The sequence below is a fragment of the Giraffa tippelskirchi genome, chromosome 2, assembly GCF_054371585.1.
Source record: "Giraffa tippelskirchi isolate mGirTip1 chromosome 2, T2T-mGirTip1v1.2.pri, whole genome shotgun sequence".
Taxonomy (NCBI): domain Eukaryota; kingdom Metazoa; phylum Chordata; class Mammalia; order Artiodactyla; family Giraffidae; genus Giraffa; species Giraffa tippelskirchi.
This window is the reverse complement of record NC_137276.1, coordinates 141,163,961-141,182,599: the sequence shown is the minus strand read 5'-3', so window position 1 is coordinate 141,182,599 and position 18,639 is coordinate 141,163,961. Positions and strand designations below refer to the sequence as shown.

Genomic DNA, 18,639 nt, shown 5'->3' with positions numbered 1-18,639 from the left:
TGGTCAATTAATTTGTAACAACATTGTGGTCTCTGAAGTAATAATCATATAACATTGGGTCCTTGTAGAACTGGTTGGTTTAAATGAACTCCATAACAACAAAGAGTACATGGAACGGCATTTGTCCAAGTCTGTATTTCATCCATAAAGTATGCTGACCTACTCTGAATAAAATATAAATTCAGTGACTCTGATATTGACAGGAGGTAAGGCACTCATCAGTACTGCAGCTGATACAAGTAATGGTGATGCATCTAGTTGAATTTTAATAATTTAGGCCATAAATCACCAGACGACTTAATTCTTATAAAGGCCTCTCTGATCTTGGTGCACAGAACTAATTTTTTTTAAATGTAAACAATTAAAAACAAATTACAGAAATACAGTGCAAAGTCTCAGTTGACATTCACTAGTGGCTACACCATGAAACCCTACTCCATTAGATAGCTCACCCCAGCCCTAAGAGGTAAACACTATTTTGACTTTTCATTCTGTAATTTGTTTTGCCTGCTCTAGAGGTTCATACAAATTCAATCAAATCCTGTGCACTTTCCTGTGCCTAGGAGATTCATCTGTGTTATCAATTCAGTAGCTGTTCCTTTTACTGAAGAATAAGTATTTTACCATATGCCTGTACACTGATGTGTCCATTTGCTTTTTGACAAATATTTGCATTATTTCCAGTTTGGAGTTTTTATACAGTAAGTGTACTATGAACATTTTTGTACAAATCTTGGAATTAAGTTTCTCTTTTTCTTAGGTGAATACCTAGAAGTGCTGAGTGTAACTCCATATCTAACTGCATGGGAAAGTTTTAACAAGCATGTCCCTTTGCACTCCTGCCACCTAAGCATGAGAGTTCCAGCTGCCCCACACCCTCACCAACATTTGTTATTGTCAGTCATTTATATTTTAGTCATTCTAATGGGTGAGGCTGGTACCTCAGTTGCATTTCCCTGATGCCTAAAGGTGTTTCCCACCTCTTATGTGCTTATTTGGTCATTCATATAACTTCTTTTGTGAAGAGTGTGTTCAACTGTTTTGCCTGTTTTAATTTGCAGTGGTTCTTTAATATAATCTGGATGTAAGTTCTTTGTCAGATAAGTGTTATGAATATTCGCTCCCAGTTTTGAGGCTTACCTAATCATTTTTTAAGAAATTTTTTGATGCAGTCCTATTTATCACTAATTAATATTTACTTTAATGGTCTGTCTTAAGTGTTTCCTGTTTGATCAACCTGTCCTTTTCCATTTTTCTTCTACTTTGTTCTTCTATCAAAGTGGTATTGATACTCAAAACACTTAGAGGAAATGATAATCACCTTAAAATTACATAAAAATCCATGTTTTATGTTAGAGATAGAAAAAAAAACTAGCTGAAACTCAAATCAGTAAAGAGATTTGGTTAATTAAATAGGGAAGTAAAATTAACCAAACACTTTCTGAGTAGCACTGAGTTAGCCTCATGAAGTGCTTAAAACATGGGTGGTATATAGGTAACTGCAAAGCAAACGTTAGCCATTAGTATCCCTACTACTACTACTGTTTAGAATTTAAAAATACTTCAAATATATTTTTAACATACAGTGATCAAAAGTGATAGGGGCATTTTTAGTGACAGGCTACCTTAGTAAAACTGTGAATTTTGCCCATTAACATAAATTCCCTAGACAATAAAGAGTATTTCCAACAATCTCAACTCTGTCTGAAACACTTGCAGAGTCAGTGGGAATCTACAAACATTCAGTTGCTAAAGATCAGCACATAAACCTCCACAAGAAGCAGGACATTGTATCAGAGAACACAAGTGCACTGGCCAGTCATTCAGTGTTGTGCAAACTGAAAGAGCAAGAAGATTGTAGGTTAGAAAAGGCAACAGAACATCCAATGTTCACCTGATACTCAGCCTTCTGAAAATCTTTTCCTCTCTCATTTTCAAACTTTAGAAATAGCCGTTAAGAGTCTTATTGTACTTTTGTTTAGTGAGTAAGCCCCAGAAAATCAATTGTGTTTCTCATATTTCCCAGATTCACCCTTGCTTTTGCTATTCCCTTTTATAAGATTTGAAGCATGTTCCTCCAGGTGAGTTACTCTGTTTCTCTGTGAAGATTGTGGCATGTGTCTTAGCAACTGCGGTTACAGACTGAACAGGGCTGGAGCAGCCAAGAACAAAAGAGCTGTAAGAAAACCCCAGTGATCCTGAGAGATTACTCCTTTCTCATAGCTCACTGTTCCAATGATAAGTTAGTTAAATGGCTACTTTAAGATGAACTTGTCATCATGGTGACTGCCCCAACCCACACACAGCCAGCTATTCAGGAGTTCAGACTACACCATGATGATACTGTCTATGGATTATTTCCCAACATCATGTGCGTGGTCTCAGGAAAACAATGGTGCACGTTTTTTGCTTTACAGAGACCTTTTCATTGTGAATGATTTTTACTTAATTTCCTAAATTTAGATGCTCAAATCAATGTTTTTCAAAACAAGTCTTTTCTTCGAAACTGTTGGGACCATTCATGAAGGGCGTGATCTGCAACCTATGGGACCAGCATAGGTCCCTTCACCATCTGAGCTTTGGTTTCCTACCTGCAATAGCCCAGGTAAACAATCTATTCTAACTCTATGATGGCAGTAGTTAATGTTAGGATGTTGATGGAGTTGAAGAAAAGATGCCATCTAAGCTTTAGCTGTAAGGTTCCTTGATACATTTCTTTCATCAATCCTTTTGGAGGTCTCACCTCTTGAAGTCTTTACACTTATCAAAGGGTGAAATATGGTAGCTTTTGTGTAACCCCAGGGAACTGGCATCAGGATTCCAGGTCTAAATCCCTGCTCTGGCACTTTCTGGGTTTGTGACCTCAGGCAAGTAACAGCTTTGAGCCTTACTTTTCTCATGTTTAACATGGGACAGTGGTTTGTGACCTCAGGCAAGTAACAGCTTTGAGCCTTACTTTTCTCATGTTTAACATGGGACAGTAACAGTCCCTAACTTAACCCCACAGGGGATTATTAAATAAGAAACTGTGCAAAATGCTTTGTGAAAGGAATATGCTGGAGGTAAGTCCTCTTTATCAAATTTCACCCTTCTGACCCCAGAGATCATCTCACATCTAACTCACCCTGCGAGATCATCTCACATCTCACCCCTGCTCATCACTGGAACTGCTCTCCAGCTCCACTGCTTCCACGTCCTTGGGTTGAACCCACCCTCCATGTTAGTCCTCATCTAGTGACTACGGTGTGATACCAAGTGTACTTCTCGTGACCTTCTGACTTTGTCTTCCCAGGGAGTCTGATAACTTCTCTGGTGCTTCCATGAAACAAACACTTCCAGATCACCCCACCCTGGGTCCCACTGCCTTTCCTTTATGATGTATGGATAGCAGGTCCCCAACCCAGAATGTGCCAAGGAAAGACTTAGGCAGCATTTCTGTGATGTGTCCTCTTAATTTATGCCACACTGATGACCTCATGGCTGAAAACCACTTAGTAACCTATTTCCCCGCAGATGTGTGAGAGATTTTTGGAAAGCTGATATAAAGTTTCATTTATATCTAGTGTTAAATTACTTCTATGGTGTCCAGAATTTGCAGGGCTAGCTCCTTCTATGAAAGTTGGTGCAGAAGTATATTTAATTAATTTCCCAGAAACCCAATTCATGGAATCTTGAATAGAAACCTTATATAAATTTTTTTGATTTATATCACTTCTCTCCCTAAAGATCCCTGAAAATGTATTTTGAAAGTAAAAGAATGCTACTTTTCTCATACCATTAGGCAAAAAGCTTAGTGAAGGAAAAATGAATATCTAATTGAAGGGAACTTCCTTAATGACAAGGCCAATCAAAAGTTGAACTTTAATTTGTAAATGTTTTTCTTTTAGCTCTTCTTATTTTAATTGGAAGACCTCACCCCTTCCTTTCACAAGCATTGTCAACACAATGTTTTTATTATCTTTAAATATATATATATATATATATATGTGATAAATATGTTGAGTATGGGACTGTGTTCTATTTCCATAGCAAATAAATAGCACATGGCTATAACAGAGAAGATGCTCATCGAGTGTTCTCTAATTAGAAACCTTAAATACTTAACAGTGGATATGCTTATACCACAGTTTGAAAAGAAGAAAATTACCAGAAACAAGTACATGTGAACATTAAATATCAGAACCCCCACACAAACGACAGGGTGTAGTATAGGTACAGCCATGATTTACAATGGAATCATTAACAACGACTGAGTTGTTCTCAGTGCATTGATAGTAGTCAACAACATTTATGATTAAGCCTTTTGGATTCATTCCTAGCAAAGGAAAAAATGAAACAATCCCAATATTCCATTTCCTGAGGATTCTGGTTCTACAGGTTTGAGATAACTGATTTGTTTTTGTGTAAATAATCACAGCCATAGGATCACACAATCAGTAAGGCCATCAGGCCTGCAGCACAACTCAGGTGACTTTTCATGGGACTGTGCCTCTCTCTGCAGCAGGCTGTTGCCTCTTTTCCCTTTGTTTTCACTCATTTTGACCATTATGGGCTCTTCCTCCTGCCTCAACCCAATTTAAAAGGCATAGCTCCATCTACGATTATCTTTATTGAAGTAACCAATCATAATATCACAGTAAGTATACATGCAATATTATTTTTACAAAGACTATTTCTGTCCTTGATTTGGTGTGCAATATATTTTAAAGTAATTTTGACATGTTTATTTCAAGTGAGAGGATTTAAAGTAATACCCGGATAATCAAAACGAAGAATCTGTGACTCTCAATTCAGAGTAACATGCTGTGTAGTTGAAATCTTTGAAATCTCTTTTACTGATTCTCCCAAGAAAAGGAGATATAACTGCCCAGCATCACCATCTGCACAGCACCCTCTCAAGACTGAACAGAGCTGATGTCCACAGTAACCCTGAAATGGAGAATTAGTAGCTCCACTTTGACAAGATAGCAACACTCAGATTTGACCTTTCTTGGCCCCTTGCTGAAGTGGGCATTTACTAACCTGCAGGTTTCCACTGTGGAGGGTGCAATGCTGGGAAGGAACTGCTGTTCCTGAGCCAAAGAGGACAGGGAAGGGCACTATTACCGAACTGCATCTTGGGGGCATGCTGTTTCCACCCCAGTGGGACTGGAAGCTCTGAGAGCACAGATTATGCTATTCTGTTATATGCCAGGCAGCCCTCACTGTACAGAGCACCTAACAGTTCTCAGTAAATCAGGGGTCCTATACCAGAATTCCAGAAACTGAATATACATTTGTTTTATATGCAATTTAAAATTTAAAATTCAATATCACGGTAATCCAAGTCTATGCCCCGACCAGTAACATTGAAGAAGCTGAACTTAAACGGTTCAATAAAGACCTACAAGACCTTTTAGAACTAACACCCAAAAAAGATGTCCTTTTCATTATAGGGGACTGGAATGCAAAAGTAGGAAGTCAGGAAACACCTGGTGTAACAGGCAAATTTGGCCTTGGAGTACAGAATGAAGCAGGGCAAAGGCTAATAGAGTTTTGCCAAGAGAACACACTGGTCATAGCAAACACCCTCTTTCAACAACACAAGAGAAGACTCTACACATGGACATCACCAGATGGTCAGCACCATAATCAGATTGATTATATTCTTTGCAGCCAAAGATGGAGAAGCTCTATACAGTCAGCAAAAACAAGACCAGGAGCTGACTGTGGCTCAGATCATGAACTGCTTATTGCCAAATTCAGACTTAAATTGAAGAAAGTAGGGAAAACCACGAGACCATTCAGGTATGATCTAAATTAAATCCCTTATGATTATACAGTGGAAGTGAGAAATAGATTTAAGGGACTAGATCTGATAGAGTGCCTGATGAACTATGGACAGAGGTTCTTGACATTGTACAGGAGACAGGGATCAAGACCATCCCCAAGAAAAAGAAATGCAAGAAAGCTAAATGGCTGTCTGAGGAGGCCTTACAGATAGCTTGGAAGAGAAGAGAAGCGAAAAGCAAAAGAGAAAAGGAAAGATATTCCCATCTGAATGCAGAGTTCCAAAGACTAGCAAGGAGAGATAAGAAAGCCTTCCTCAGCGATCAGTGCAAAGAAACAGAAGAAAACAGATTGGGAAAGACTAGAGATCTCTTCAAGAAAATTAGAGATACCAAGGGAACATTTCATGCAAAGATGGGCTCAATAAAGGACAGAAATGGTATGGACCTAACAGAAGCAGAAGATATTAAGAAGAGGTGGCAAGAATACACAGAAGAACTGTACAAAAAAGATCTTCACGACCCAGATAATCACGATGGTGTGATCATTCACCTAGAGCCAGACATCCTGGAATGTGAAGTCAAGTGGGCCTTAGAAAGCATCACTACGAACAAAGCTAGTGGAGGTGATGGAATTCCAGTTGCCTTATTTCATATTCTGAAAGATGATGCTGTGAAAGTGCTACACTCCATATGCCAGCAAATCTGGAAAACTCAGCAGTGGCCACAGGACTGGAAAAGATCAGTTTTCATTCCTATCCCAAAGAAAGGCAATGCCAAAGAATGCCCAAACTACCACACAATTGCACTCATCTCACACGCTAGTAAAGTAATGCTCAAAATTCTCCAAGCCAGGCTTCAGCAGTACGTGAACCGTGAACTTCCAGATGTTCAACCTGGTTTTAGAAAAGCCAGAGGAACCAGAGATCAAATTGCCAACATCCGCTGGATCATCGCAAAAGCAAGCGAGTTCCAGAAAAACATCTGTTTCTGCTTTATTGACTATGCCAAAGCCTTTGACTATGTGGATCACAATAAATTGTGGAAAATTCTGAAAGAGATGGGAATACCAGACCATCTGACCTGTATCCTGAGAAACCTGTATGCAGGTCAGGAAGCAACAGTTAGAACTGGACATGGAACAACAGACTGGTTCCAAATAGCAAAAGGAGTACGTCAAGGCTGTATACTGTCACCCTGCTTATTTAACTTATATGCAGAGTACATCATGAGGAATGCTGGGCTGGAAGAAACACAAGCTAGAATCAAGATTGCTAGGAGAAATATCAATAACCTCAGATATGCGGATAACACCACCCTTATGGCAGAAAGTGAAGAAGAACTAAAGAGCCTCTTGATGAAGGTGAAAGAGGAGAGTGAAAAAGTTGGCTTAAAGCTCAACGTTCAGAAAACTAAGATCATGGCATCTGGTCCCATCACTTCATGGGAAATAGATGGGGAAACAGTGGAAACAGTGTCAGACATTATTTTTTTGGGCTCCAAAATCACTGTTGATGGTGATTGCAGCCATGAAATTAAAAGACACTTACTCCTTGGAAGGAAGGTTATGACCAACCTAAACAGCACATTTAAAAGCAGAGACATTACTTTGCCAACAAAGGTCCGTCTAGTCAAGGTTATGGTTTTTCCAGTGGTCATGTATGGATGTGAGAGTTGGACTGTGAAGAAAGCTGAGCGCTGAAGAATTGATGCTTTTGAACTGTGGTGTTGGAGAAGACTCTTGAGAGTCCCTTGGACTGCAAGGAGATCCAACCAGTCCATCCTAAAGGAGATCAGTCCTGGGTGTTCATTGGAAGGACTGATGTTGAAGGTGAAACTCCAATACTTTGGCCACCTGATGCAAAGAGTTGACTCACTGGAAAAGACCCTAACACTGAGAAGGATTGGGGGCAGGAGGAGAAGGGGACAACAGAGGATGAGATGGTTGGATGGCATCACCGACTCGATGGACATGGGTTTGGGTAAACTCCAGGAAGTGGTGATGGACAGGGAGGCCTGGCGTGCTGCGATTCATGGGGTCGCAAAGAGTCAGACATGACTGAGCGACTGAACTGAAAATGGATGTATGCATGAATATTTTTTGGTAGGAGGAGTCATATCCTTCATCAGATACTTAAAGGGACCTATAAACCTACAAAGTGTTGAGAGTCAGTAAGACAAATAATAGCTTTTAAATATTCCCATCTTGATCTAGTCTTACTTTGCTTTGGATTTTAACCTTTATGCAAATAGACAGTCATAGCCTGTTTAATTTCTGTTAGGGAATTAAATTGCAAACCATTAAAAAATATGCACACTCCAAGTCTTTAAAATCATTCCACGGTCAAGAGAAGATCTTTCTTCACAGTCTTGTGTGATACCACAAAGAATCAATACATGTCCCAATACTATATTCTAAAAATGATACAAAATAAATTCAGAGATGCCATCAAGTTAAAGGTGGAGCCCTACGGATTTTCAGATGTTTCAAAGGTTTTCTTAATGCAATAAATCTGAGCAGCAACAGTATTAATAATATGTCACAAATTTTGGCTCCCAACAGGTAATACTTTCTTATAGGTTTTTACCCCTTTTTTACCTTTGGTGTTTATATTTACACACTTTATATAAAAATCATTGCTGTCTGACTATGAATGTGTATCATTTCACTTTACTTTCTTGATTATAAAACTGCTTATGTTCTGTCTTGTGAGGTGAAAAAAGTCACCTGCATATACATACAATTTTCATTCTTTTCTTGAATGCTTTACAATTAATGTCTGAAAAGAACTTTTAAGCTTCTTGAAAAAAACCTTATGGTTGAAAAGACTTTTTAAATGGCAGAAAAGCCAAATCAATATATGCATGCATACTAATCCAGAGTAAAACTTTAGGTGAGGACTTAATACTTGAAGTTAATAGACTGTTTCATAATTAGAACCAGCTGCTCACCCTCCATCATGATAGCTAAACAAAAGAAAGCTAATTACAGAGTTTAACTCAATGTTTCCGGCAAAATATCAGCAAAAGCCTTGGCCCTTGCCATATGTTGCCTGTAAAAAATGAGCTTGGGGAACAGAAGCTCACTGTCCTATGATGGGTGATTTTTTTCACCTAAGTTACAAATAGCTCTTCTAAATCCCCCCTATGGTCAAGTCTAATTCTCATCCCCACTGCAAGTATAAATCACCCTGTTCCTTTGAAACAGGCCTCTTTCATGCATGCAAAAAACATTTAGAGTGCCTAGCTATGTTCCAGTCCTGGGAAGATAAAAATGAATAACACAAGCCCACACATTAGTGGATCTTGTGTGATTAGTGCTGTAATTGAAGTATACACAGTGCTTCCAATAAGCCCACAGCTCTGCCATGGTGTATGCTCTGCAATGATGACCTCTCATTTTCTTTTTCTTTGCCTCTATGAATTCAAAGCCTGTTATCTCTGGACTATAATTAACCATTACTTCGTACACATAATATAAACAGGCCTCATTCCCTATCTCATGTCCAGAACAAGTGAGTGTAGGGCTCAAAACATCATGCTTAAGTTAATGCTTACTGAATAGGGAGAAGCGAAAAACTAAGTACAAATTGTCCCTGACTCAACTGCGGCTTTTTATGTACCACTACCTGCCTTAATCATTTCTTGGTAAATGCAGGAAACACATGGTTACAAGAAGATTGCTAATTCGTATCTACTGAGCCCGCCCTGGTTTAACTGTGTTTTCACCAAGAAACTCTTATTTATAGCTGTATTTACAATAAGAAATATATTTTGAAGCATATATGTAATTGTATATTATTATTTGTATGTTCATGGGTTAAAATATTTTAGCATTAAACAGCAAGATTCAAAGCAGCACATCTACCAATGAAATCTAATTTGAATTAACCTATACTTTGGCAATGCCTGATGTATAGATATTGAGTAAATAATGCTTTCTCAATGAAAAACAGCAATCAGTGTGCTTTGAGAAGCAGAACAGTTACCGAAGAACAAGCAGAAAAGCATTGGTAGCTGGAGAAAAGGTTTATAAAATACAGCGATGAATGTACTGTTGGAAAGTGAATATTGTTAAGTGTTAAATGATATGTTGTAAAATTTTGTAACAGTTCATCCTTTAACCCTTTTTTACAATGCTATGGGACAGGATGATTCTATTGGTGTTAAAGATGACTAAACCTAGTGGGAGAAAAAAATCCTCTATTCTCCATGTGAGCTGAAACTCTGAAACCAATCATATCTTTGAGGTAAGTTGAAAGAGTAACACATGTAAAATTATTTACTGTGAAGAACTAGAACAAATAATTTCACAATTTGTATGGAAACACAAAAAACCTCAAATAGCCAAAGCAATCTTGAGAAAGAAGAATGGAACTGGAGGAATCAACCTGCCTTACTTCAGACTATATTACAAAGCTACAGTCATCAAGACAGTATAGTGCTGGCACAAGGACAGAAATATAGATCAATGGAACAAAATAGAAAGCCTAGAGATAAATCCACACACCTATGAACACCTTATCTTTGACAAAGGAGGCAAAAATATACATTGGAGAAAAGACAATCTCTTTAACAAGTAGTGCTGGGAAAACTGGTCAACCACCTGTAACAGAATGACTAGAACACTTTCTAACACCATTCACAAAAACAAACTCAAAATGGATTAAAGATTTAAATGTAAGACCAGAAAATATAAAACTAGAGGAAAACATAGGCAGAACACTCTCTGATATAAATCACAACAAGACCCTCTATGACCCACATCCCAGAGTAATGGAAAAAGAAGCAAAAGTAAACAGATGGGACCTAATTAAACTTAAAAGCTTTTGCACAATGAAGGAAACTATAAGGTTGAAAAGACAGCCTTCAGAATGGGAGAAAATATTAGCAAATGAAACTGACAAAGAATTAATCTCAAAAATAAACAAGCAGCACATGCAGCTCAATAGCAGAAAAATAAACGACCCAATCAAAAAATGGGCCAAAGAGCTAAACAGACATTTCTCCAAAGAAGACATACAGATGGCTAACAAACACATGAAAAGATGCTCAACATCACTCATTATCAGAGAAATGCAAATCAAAACCACAATGAGGTACCATCTCATGCTGGTCAGAATGGCTGCTATCCAAAAGTCTACAAGCAATAAATGCTGGAGAGGGTGTAGAGGAAAGGGAACCCTCTTACACTGTTGGTGGGAATGCAAACTAGTACAGCCACTATGGAGAACAGTGTGGAGATTCCTTATAAAACTGGAAATAGAACTGCCAAACAACCCAGCAATCCCACTGCTGGGCATACACACTGAGGAAACCAGAATTCAAAGAGACACGTGCATCCCAATGTTCATCACAGCACTGTTTACAATAGCTACGACATGGAAGCAACCTAGATGTCCATCGGCAGATGAATGGATAAGAAAGCTGTGGTACATATACACAATGGAATATTACTCAGCCATTAAAAAGAATGCATTTAAATCAGTTCTAATGAGATGGATAAAACTAGAGCCTATTATACAGAGTGAAGTCAGAAAGAAAAACACCAACACAGTGCATTAATGCATATATATAGAATTTAGAAAGATGGTAATGATGACCCTATATGCGAGACAACAAGAGACACAGATATAAAGAACAGACTTTTGGACTCTGTGGGAGAAGGCAAGGGTAGGATGATTTGAGAGAATAGCATTGAAACATGTATATTACCATATGTGAAATAGATGACCAGTCCAAGTTTGATGCATGAAACAGCGCACTTAAAGTCGGTGCACTGGGAAAACCGAGAGGAATGAAATGGAGAGGGAAGTGGGTGGGAGGTTTGGGACTGGGGGACACATGTATACCCATGGCTGATTCACATCAATGTATGGCAAAAACCACCACAATATTGTAAAGTAACTAGTCTCCAATTATAATAAATAAATTAAATATTTACTGTGAAATGAAATATGAGATTGTAAGGTGAAAGGAAACAAGAGTGCGTTTGCTCTTATCTAAGAGGAATGATGGAAACTGGTGAAACCATACACTGATGTTAAACAATACTGGTGGCTGTCATATTTAAAAGTTTTTGCAAAATGTGTTTAAAGCAATTCACTTTTTAATCTGACACTTCATAGTGACAAAGGATTATGAAATTTACTAAAATTTTCTTTCTTTCTACACATTATTATTATATGAGGAATATTAACCAGTGAACTAACACAAGCTCTGAATCGTTTTTTCTACTTGTTTTGTATATCTAAAGCCTTTATTCTTTATCTGAATAAACAAGTTTTTGCAAATTATGATAATGATTCAGAAGGCAGGTGGCATTTATCTTCAACTGCTTGAGTTTGATGTAAATGCACACCTCTATTACAAGTGCTGGTAAGGAGTGGGTCTCAGCTTTCCTAACAGAGCAACACAACAGTGTTATATTCTGCTTTCACATAGTTAATAAGTTTCTGAGAATGTTATAGAAACCTATAGAGTAGCTGAATCCTTCATAGCCAGTGACAAGACAATGAGTGGCTCTGGAAGAATCAGGATCAAGAAGGGTGAATGATAAACCCAAATCCTTTATCATGTGATAAACTCTTGCTACTCAAAACATGGTCCATGCATTAGCAACATCGGTGTCACCTGGGGGCTTGAACCATGACCCCAGTCTGACTGAGTCAGAATCCACATGAACAGATTCTCATATGATCCTACGCACATTAAAGGGTGACAAACAGTGACCCAAAGCTTCTGAATCACAGACTTGAGGGCTGATAAGTCATCTTCTTCCTCATCCTTCGATTATAACTTCCGTAAAAAAGGCAGATAGAACAGGGGCTTCAGTAATTAGGTTGACACTTTTTCCCTCTAGAGTAAAATCACTGACACAGTTTTCAATACTTACACAGTTTGATACTTGTGAATATCACAGGCAATATCAAATACAAATATAGAACTTAAAACCCGTGAGATTATGCTTGAGAAACTGAAAATGTAAGAACCTAAGCTAGAGCTATTATATCCTAAAGAGTCAGGTAATGGGTACATGTGAATCAGTTTCTATGATTGATTTTAAGAAAAATGTAGTTCACTTGCCACTGAGTCCTCACAGCAACAGGCAGGCCAGGAGCCAACCAGACTGACAGGCCACACACGTGCTACGCATGCTGGTTCTCACCTGTTTGTACTCAGATTCTCTTCCAACCAACACCTGCAGAATGTAGTTGACAGGGTCGCCTTTCATGGGTGGTACTGTCTCCCATAAAATTTCACACGCATTTCCTTCTAACTGTGTTACTCGAGGTGCTGAAATACAAATCCACATATCCACAGTCAAAAATTCAAAATATCATATAAATGGTCAGTATTTCAGTAATATCAGTGAGAACCTGAGAGGGAGAGTGTGCTTGTGCCTGCCCTGGGAGGGGAGTTTATTTGTCCAGCCCCCTAGAAATCTATCAGGGCACTCTTTAAAAAGAGAAGGCATTCAAGCCACTGGCGAAGAGTCCTTCGCTCACTATCCTACTAATAACTGCTTGACCTGGCTTGCATTCTCATGTTTTTTTCCTTAAGGCTAATGAGAACCTTCTATGATTAAGTCCTGTGTTAGGTACATTGCAAAACTAGACACTACTTTCAAGGAAATTAAGATGTAGTTAAGGGAAGCAGAGAGAAAGGAATGAAACAAAGATAAGCAAGCAGACATAATGTAGGCCAGATGAGAATGAGAGGTACAAAGAAAACATTGAGGAGTTCCAGGGGAGGGAGGTCACGTCCATGTGAGGGTCTGAGAAAGGTTTGAGGAGCAGGTGGCATTTGAGGTAAGCCTGTAAAAGTTATCTTATGTTTGTATATTTTAATTTTCTACCTACTGGACTCATTATTCCGGTTTAAAGTGAAATTATATTAGTTTGCAGCAAAGCACTTACAGGCTATAAAATTTTTATATTTTCTTATATTCAATATCTGATATGTTTCCATTTTGTAACTAGCATGTGTAACTCCTCTCACTGAATGCCCTTATTTTAAATTTCTAATTACATAAATTCCTTAGAGGCAGCTGTTTCTACTTGCAATTCTGTACAATACTATTTCAGAAAAATAATAGTTGTCTTTAAAAAAAAGTTTGTATGAGTTGGCTGAAATTTATGGAAAAACTAAATAAAGAATCTCAGCCAACCACCCAGTCCTCCAGCTATGACAATTTCCTGAATCTAAAAGTGAGAGGAAGAAGACCTGATAGTGTGGCAGTGTGAGGACACTGTCCACCTGAAGAAAAAGTACCAAGACCTACAAGGACTATTAATTTGGTGTTGTATTTTCCAAAAGATGAATCTACCTCAACAATCACTTTCAGAGGCAAAGATAGTGTTGGAAAGACCCTTGCACTTATTTAGCTAACTGGTAAAATGTGGCAAACCTCCCTGTTACAACAACAAACCTATCAACCACAACATGGTCAGGAATCTCCTGTTACAGCTAAAAGGCAAAGCCACACCAAACTGCCAGGGCATTTAATACCCAAGTGACCCAGCAAGTCTACATCCATTTACATCAGTATCTTAGTCACATGAAGAAGTCAAAGAGCTTCTGGACCACTGAGGGGCAGGGGAGCACGGGGAAGGCATTTACCATAAAGTACCCTGCAAGGGGGCTTCCCTGGTGGCTCAGTGGTAAAGAATTTGTCTGCCAATGCAGGAGATGTGGGTTCTATCCCTGGGTAGGGAAGGGGATCTTTTCTACTCCCCTGGAGTAGGAAATGGCAACCTGCTCCAGTATTCTTGCCTGGGAAATCCCATCAACAGAGGAGCCTGGCAGGCTACAGTCTATGGAGTCGCAAAGAGTTGGACACAACTGATTCTAAGCGATTCTAAGTTACCCTGCAAGGTGCTATGGGAAACCTTAGCAGAATGTGAGTCAGACCCTGACTCAGGCCCTGGAGGCCCCACACCCTTCTGTAATGCACTCCATGTCCTGGTGTATCCGATGCAGCTCTTTGTGTGGAAGCAGTGATTCAAATGGCCTAGCTCTTAGGGCCAAATACAAATTTGTGATCACTGCCTAGCACCTCAAATAACAGAGCCAACCCTCACTTGACCCCATGTAAAACCTGGTTCAGGTGGGCTGCTGGTCTATCTGTCAGCCTCAGAGTCATTTTGGGCAGCAGCTGGATAAAGCAAAGAGGGAGGTACCAAGAAGGGGAGGGTGCAGACTCAACAGTCCTAGAGGGGCTGGACCTGGACCCAGTGCTGGTGAGAAGGGATGAGCCAGCTTTGCCCTGTTGCTGTCTGCCTGGCGGGCCTGCTCTGCAGAGGCATCACTCTGTGGCTGAAAGCAGGAGATGAGGACTGAGCAGACCTGGCAGAGGGGCAGCTTCAGTGGAGCTGGCTTTTGCTCACTCCCTGATCCCATGAAGTGGGAAGAGAGTCAACCAGTCATTCACAAACCTCAAGACAAATACTCCAGGAGCTTTCCCGTGAGAGCTGCGGGTTGGAGGGAAGGCGGGGATGCCACCCTTGTTAGCCTCTCATCTACACACCGAGGGCATCCAAAGATGCAGATCAACTGTTGAAGGGAGGTACTCAGACCTCTTGTGGTAAACTCCATGAGCATTACACCACCAGGAATTCACCTGCATTCCTAACCCAACATCTGTCACTCTGGTCTCTTTCTTCCCTCTGTCCATCTTTCTCCTGTAGGGACAAGACTGCCTCAATGTTATTTGTGATAATAATTTACAGGTACTCAAGAGAAGTCACACCAGTAAGCCATCTCCTTTAAGGCTTCTCATTCCCCCTGTAGAACCCATTTCCCAATCTTCTCTTTTAGAAAGTTCTTTTGATTCTATCTGGTTGATGTGAGAAATATTAGGAGAGCATATTTCAGGTCAGAATTGAGCCTCCTACACTAAATCCCAACATTTCCTCATAGAATAGCATGCTGAAATACATGGTCCACAAACCTTTGATGGTGGGGGGGACACTCTTGGTTGTGCTGAAGGTGTAGGTTTCTGAGAAGGGCCCTTCCCCAGCCTCACTGGCTGCCTGGATTCTGAAGGAGTAGCATGTGAATTCCGTCAGCCTCTGGACCTTATAGGTGTGGCTGGGTCCTCTGTAGATTGAAATAAACCTAGAGAAAGGAACAGCATCCATTAGCCACCTGAACTTTTATTAGTGACAAGAAATTAACTATGATACAAACGTGCAACAGATTAGGCCAACTTGATAAACGCTTTTCATACCATCTAAATAATCAACCAGTTGCTATGTTATAGTTAAGTTTAATATCTAATATATGTCTACATAAAAGGAAAATACACACACTGAGGTACTCCTACATTGGGTGCATAGATATATAAAATTGTTACATCTTCCTCTTGGATTGATCCCCTGATCGTCATGAAGTGTCTTTCCTTATCTCTTGTAACATTCTTTAGTTTAAGGTCTATTTTGTCTGATATGAGGATTGCTACTCCAACTTTTGCTTCCCATTTGCATGGAATATATTTTTCCATCCTCTTACTTTCAGTTTGTATGTGTCTTGAGGTCTGAAGTGGGTTTCTTGTAGACAGCATGTATGAGGGTCTTGTTTTTGTATCCATTCAGCCAGCCTGTGTCTTTTGGTTGAAACACTTAATTCATTTCCATTTAAAGTAATTACTGATATAAATGTTCCTATTGCCATTTTCTTAATTGTTTGGGGTTGATTTTGTAGATCTTTTTTCTTCACTTATATTTCTTGACTACGTAAGTCCCTTCAACATTTGTTGTAAAGCTGGTTTGGTGGTACTGAATTCTCTTAACTTTTGCTTGTCCGAAAAGCTTTTTATTTCTCCATCAGTTTTGAATGAGATCCTTGCTGGGTACAGTAATCGTCATTGTAGAATTTTCCCTCTCAGTACTTTAAAATACATCCCGCCATTCCCTTCTGGCCTGCAGAGTTTCTGCTGAAAGATCAGCTCTTAAACATATGGGGTTTTCCTTGTATGTTACTTGTTGCATCTCCCTTGCTGCTTTTAATATTCTTTCTTTGTGTTTAGTCTTTGTTAGTTTGATTAGTATGTGTCTCCTTGGTTTATCCTGTATGGACTCTTTGAGCCTCTTGGACTTGATTGACTATTTCCTTTTCCATGTTGGGGAAATTTTCAACTATAATCTCTCATCAGAAAGTCTACAGATAGTGAGTGTTTGAGAGGGGGTGTGTGTGTGTGGTGAGGGGGGGCGCTCTTGAACTGCTGGTGGGAATGTAAGTTGATGTGGCCACCGTGGAGGATGGTGTGGAGATTCCTTGAAGAACTGGAAGCTGTGGTACATATACACAATGGAATATTACTCAGCCATTAAAAAGAATACATTTGAATCAGTTCTATTGAGATGGATGAAACTGGAGCCCATTATACAGAGTGAAGTAAGCCAGAAAGAAAAACACCAATACAGTATACTAATGCATATATATGGAATTTGAACAATGGTAACGATAACCTTATATGCGAGACAGAAAAAGAGACACAGATGCATAGAACAGTCTTATGGACTCTGAGGGAGAAGGTGAGGGTGGGACGTTCTGGGAGAATAGCATTGAAACATGTATATTTTCATATGTGAAACAGAACGCCATTCCAGGTTCGATGCATGAGACAAATGCTCAGGGCTGGGGCAATGGAATGACCCAGAGGGATGGGATGGGGAGGGAGGTGGGAGGGGGGTTCAGGATGGGGAACACATGTAAACCCATGGCTGATTCATGTCAATGTATGGCAAAAACTACTACAATATTGTAAAGTAAATAGCCCCCAGCTAAAATAAATAAATTAAAAAAAAGAAAAAGAACTAGGAATGGAGCTGCCATGTGGCCCAGTGGTCCCATTCCTGGGCACATACCCTGAGGAAACCAAAATTGAAAAAGACACATGTATCCCATTGTTCGCTGCAGCACTGTTTGCAATAGCTAGAACATGGAGGTAACTTGGATGTCCATCAACAGATGAATGGATGGAGAAGTTGTGGTGGATATACACTATGGAATATTACTCAGCCATAAAAAAGGAACATCTCTGAGTCAGTTCTAATGAGGTAGATGAACCTAGAACCTATTATATAGAGTGAAGTAAGTCAGAAAGAGAAAGATAAATGTTGTATTCTAACGCATATATACAGAATCTAGAAAAATGGTACTGAAGAATTTATTTACAGGGCAGCAATGGAGAAACAGACATAGAGAATAGACTTATGGACATGTGGAGAGGAGAGGAGAGGGTGAGATGTATGGAAAGAGTAACATGGAAACTTACACTACCATATGTAAAATAGATAGCCAATGGGAATTTGCTGTATGGCTCAGGAAACTCAAACAGGGGCTCTGTATCAACCTAGAGGGGTGGATGGGGAGGGAGATGGGAGGGAGGTTTGAAAGGGAGGAGATATATGTATACCTATGGCAGATTCATGTTGAGGCTTGAGAGAAAACAAAAAAATTCTGTAAAGCAATTATCCTTCAACAAAAAAATAAATAAATACAAATTTAAGAACATATAAAGCTTAGAATGAGATCCCTTTAATTATGGGATAGATTCTAGAAACATCAATTCATGCTTTTACTTACTGATAAAAACAGAAATTTCAGATTTTTCATAAGGTAATACTATATAATCTGATATGTTAATTACCTTCTACTATGTACTAGGCAATGAAGTTAATGTTAACTGGGCACCTGAGAAATACAATGTCTTCTTTACCAGAATTTTCTAAATAACTGAGGTTTAAGCTAGAAAATCCTTTCAATTTTAACCTTTATTTTCCCAAGAGGTTTCAAGGCCCCTTTCTCAAACTAGAAGGATGACATTTAGGACTACACATCTTTGAGGAAATCTGTAAAAAAGAAA

General features: G+C 39.2%; 1 protein-coding gene across 18 annotated transcripts in view; it reads right to left on the bottom strand.

Moving 5' to 3' along the window:
- Window positions 1-18,639, bottom strand: part of FNDC3B (fibronectin type III domain containing 3B) — a 362,295-nt gene that overhangs the window by 2,227 nt on the left and 341,429 nt on the right. For 11 of the 18 annotated variants that reach the window (XM_081570938.1, XM_081570941.1, XM_081570939.1 and 8 more), the window contains 2 exons: window positions 15,721-15,887; window positions 12,937-13,064 (listed from right to left, as the gene is read on the bottom strand). In XM_081570938.1, coding sequence (XP_081427064.1) covers window positions 12,937-13,064; window positions 15,721-15,887 — 295 coding nt within the window. Of the gene's footprint in view, window positions 1-12,936; window positions 13,065-15,716; window positions 15,888-18,639 lie in introns of all 18 variants that reach the window. The other 7 variants (XR_014077090.1, XR_014077092.1, XR_014077091.1 and 4 more) reach the window with 1 other exon arrangement.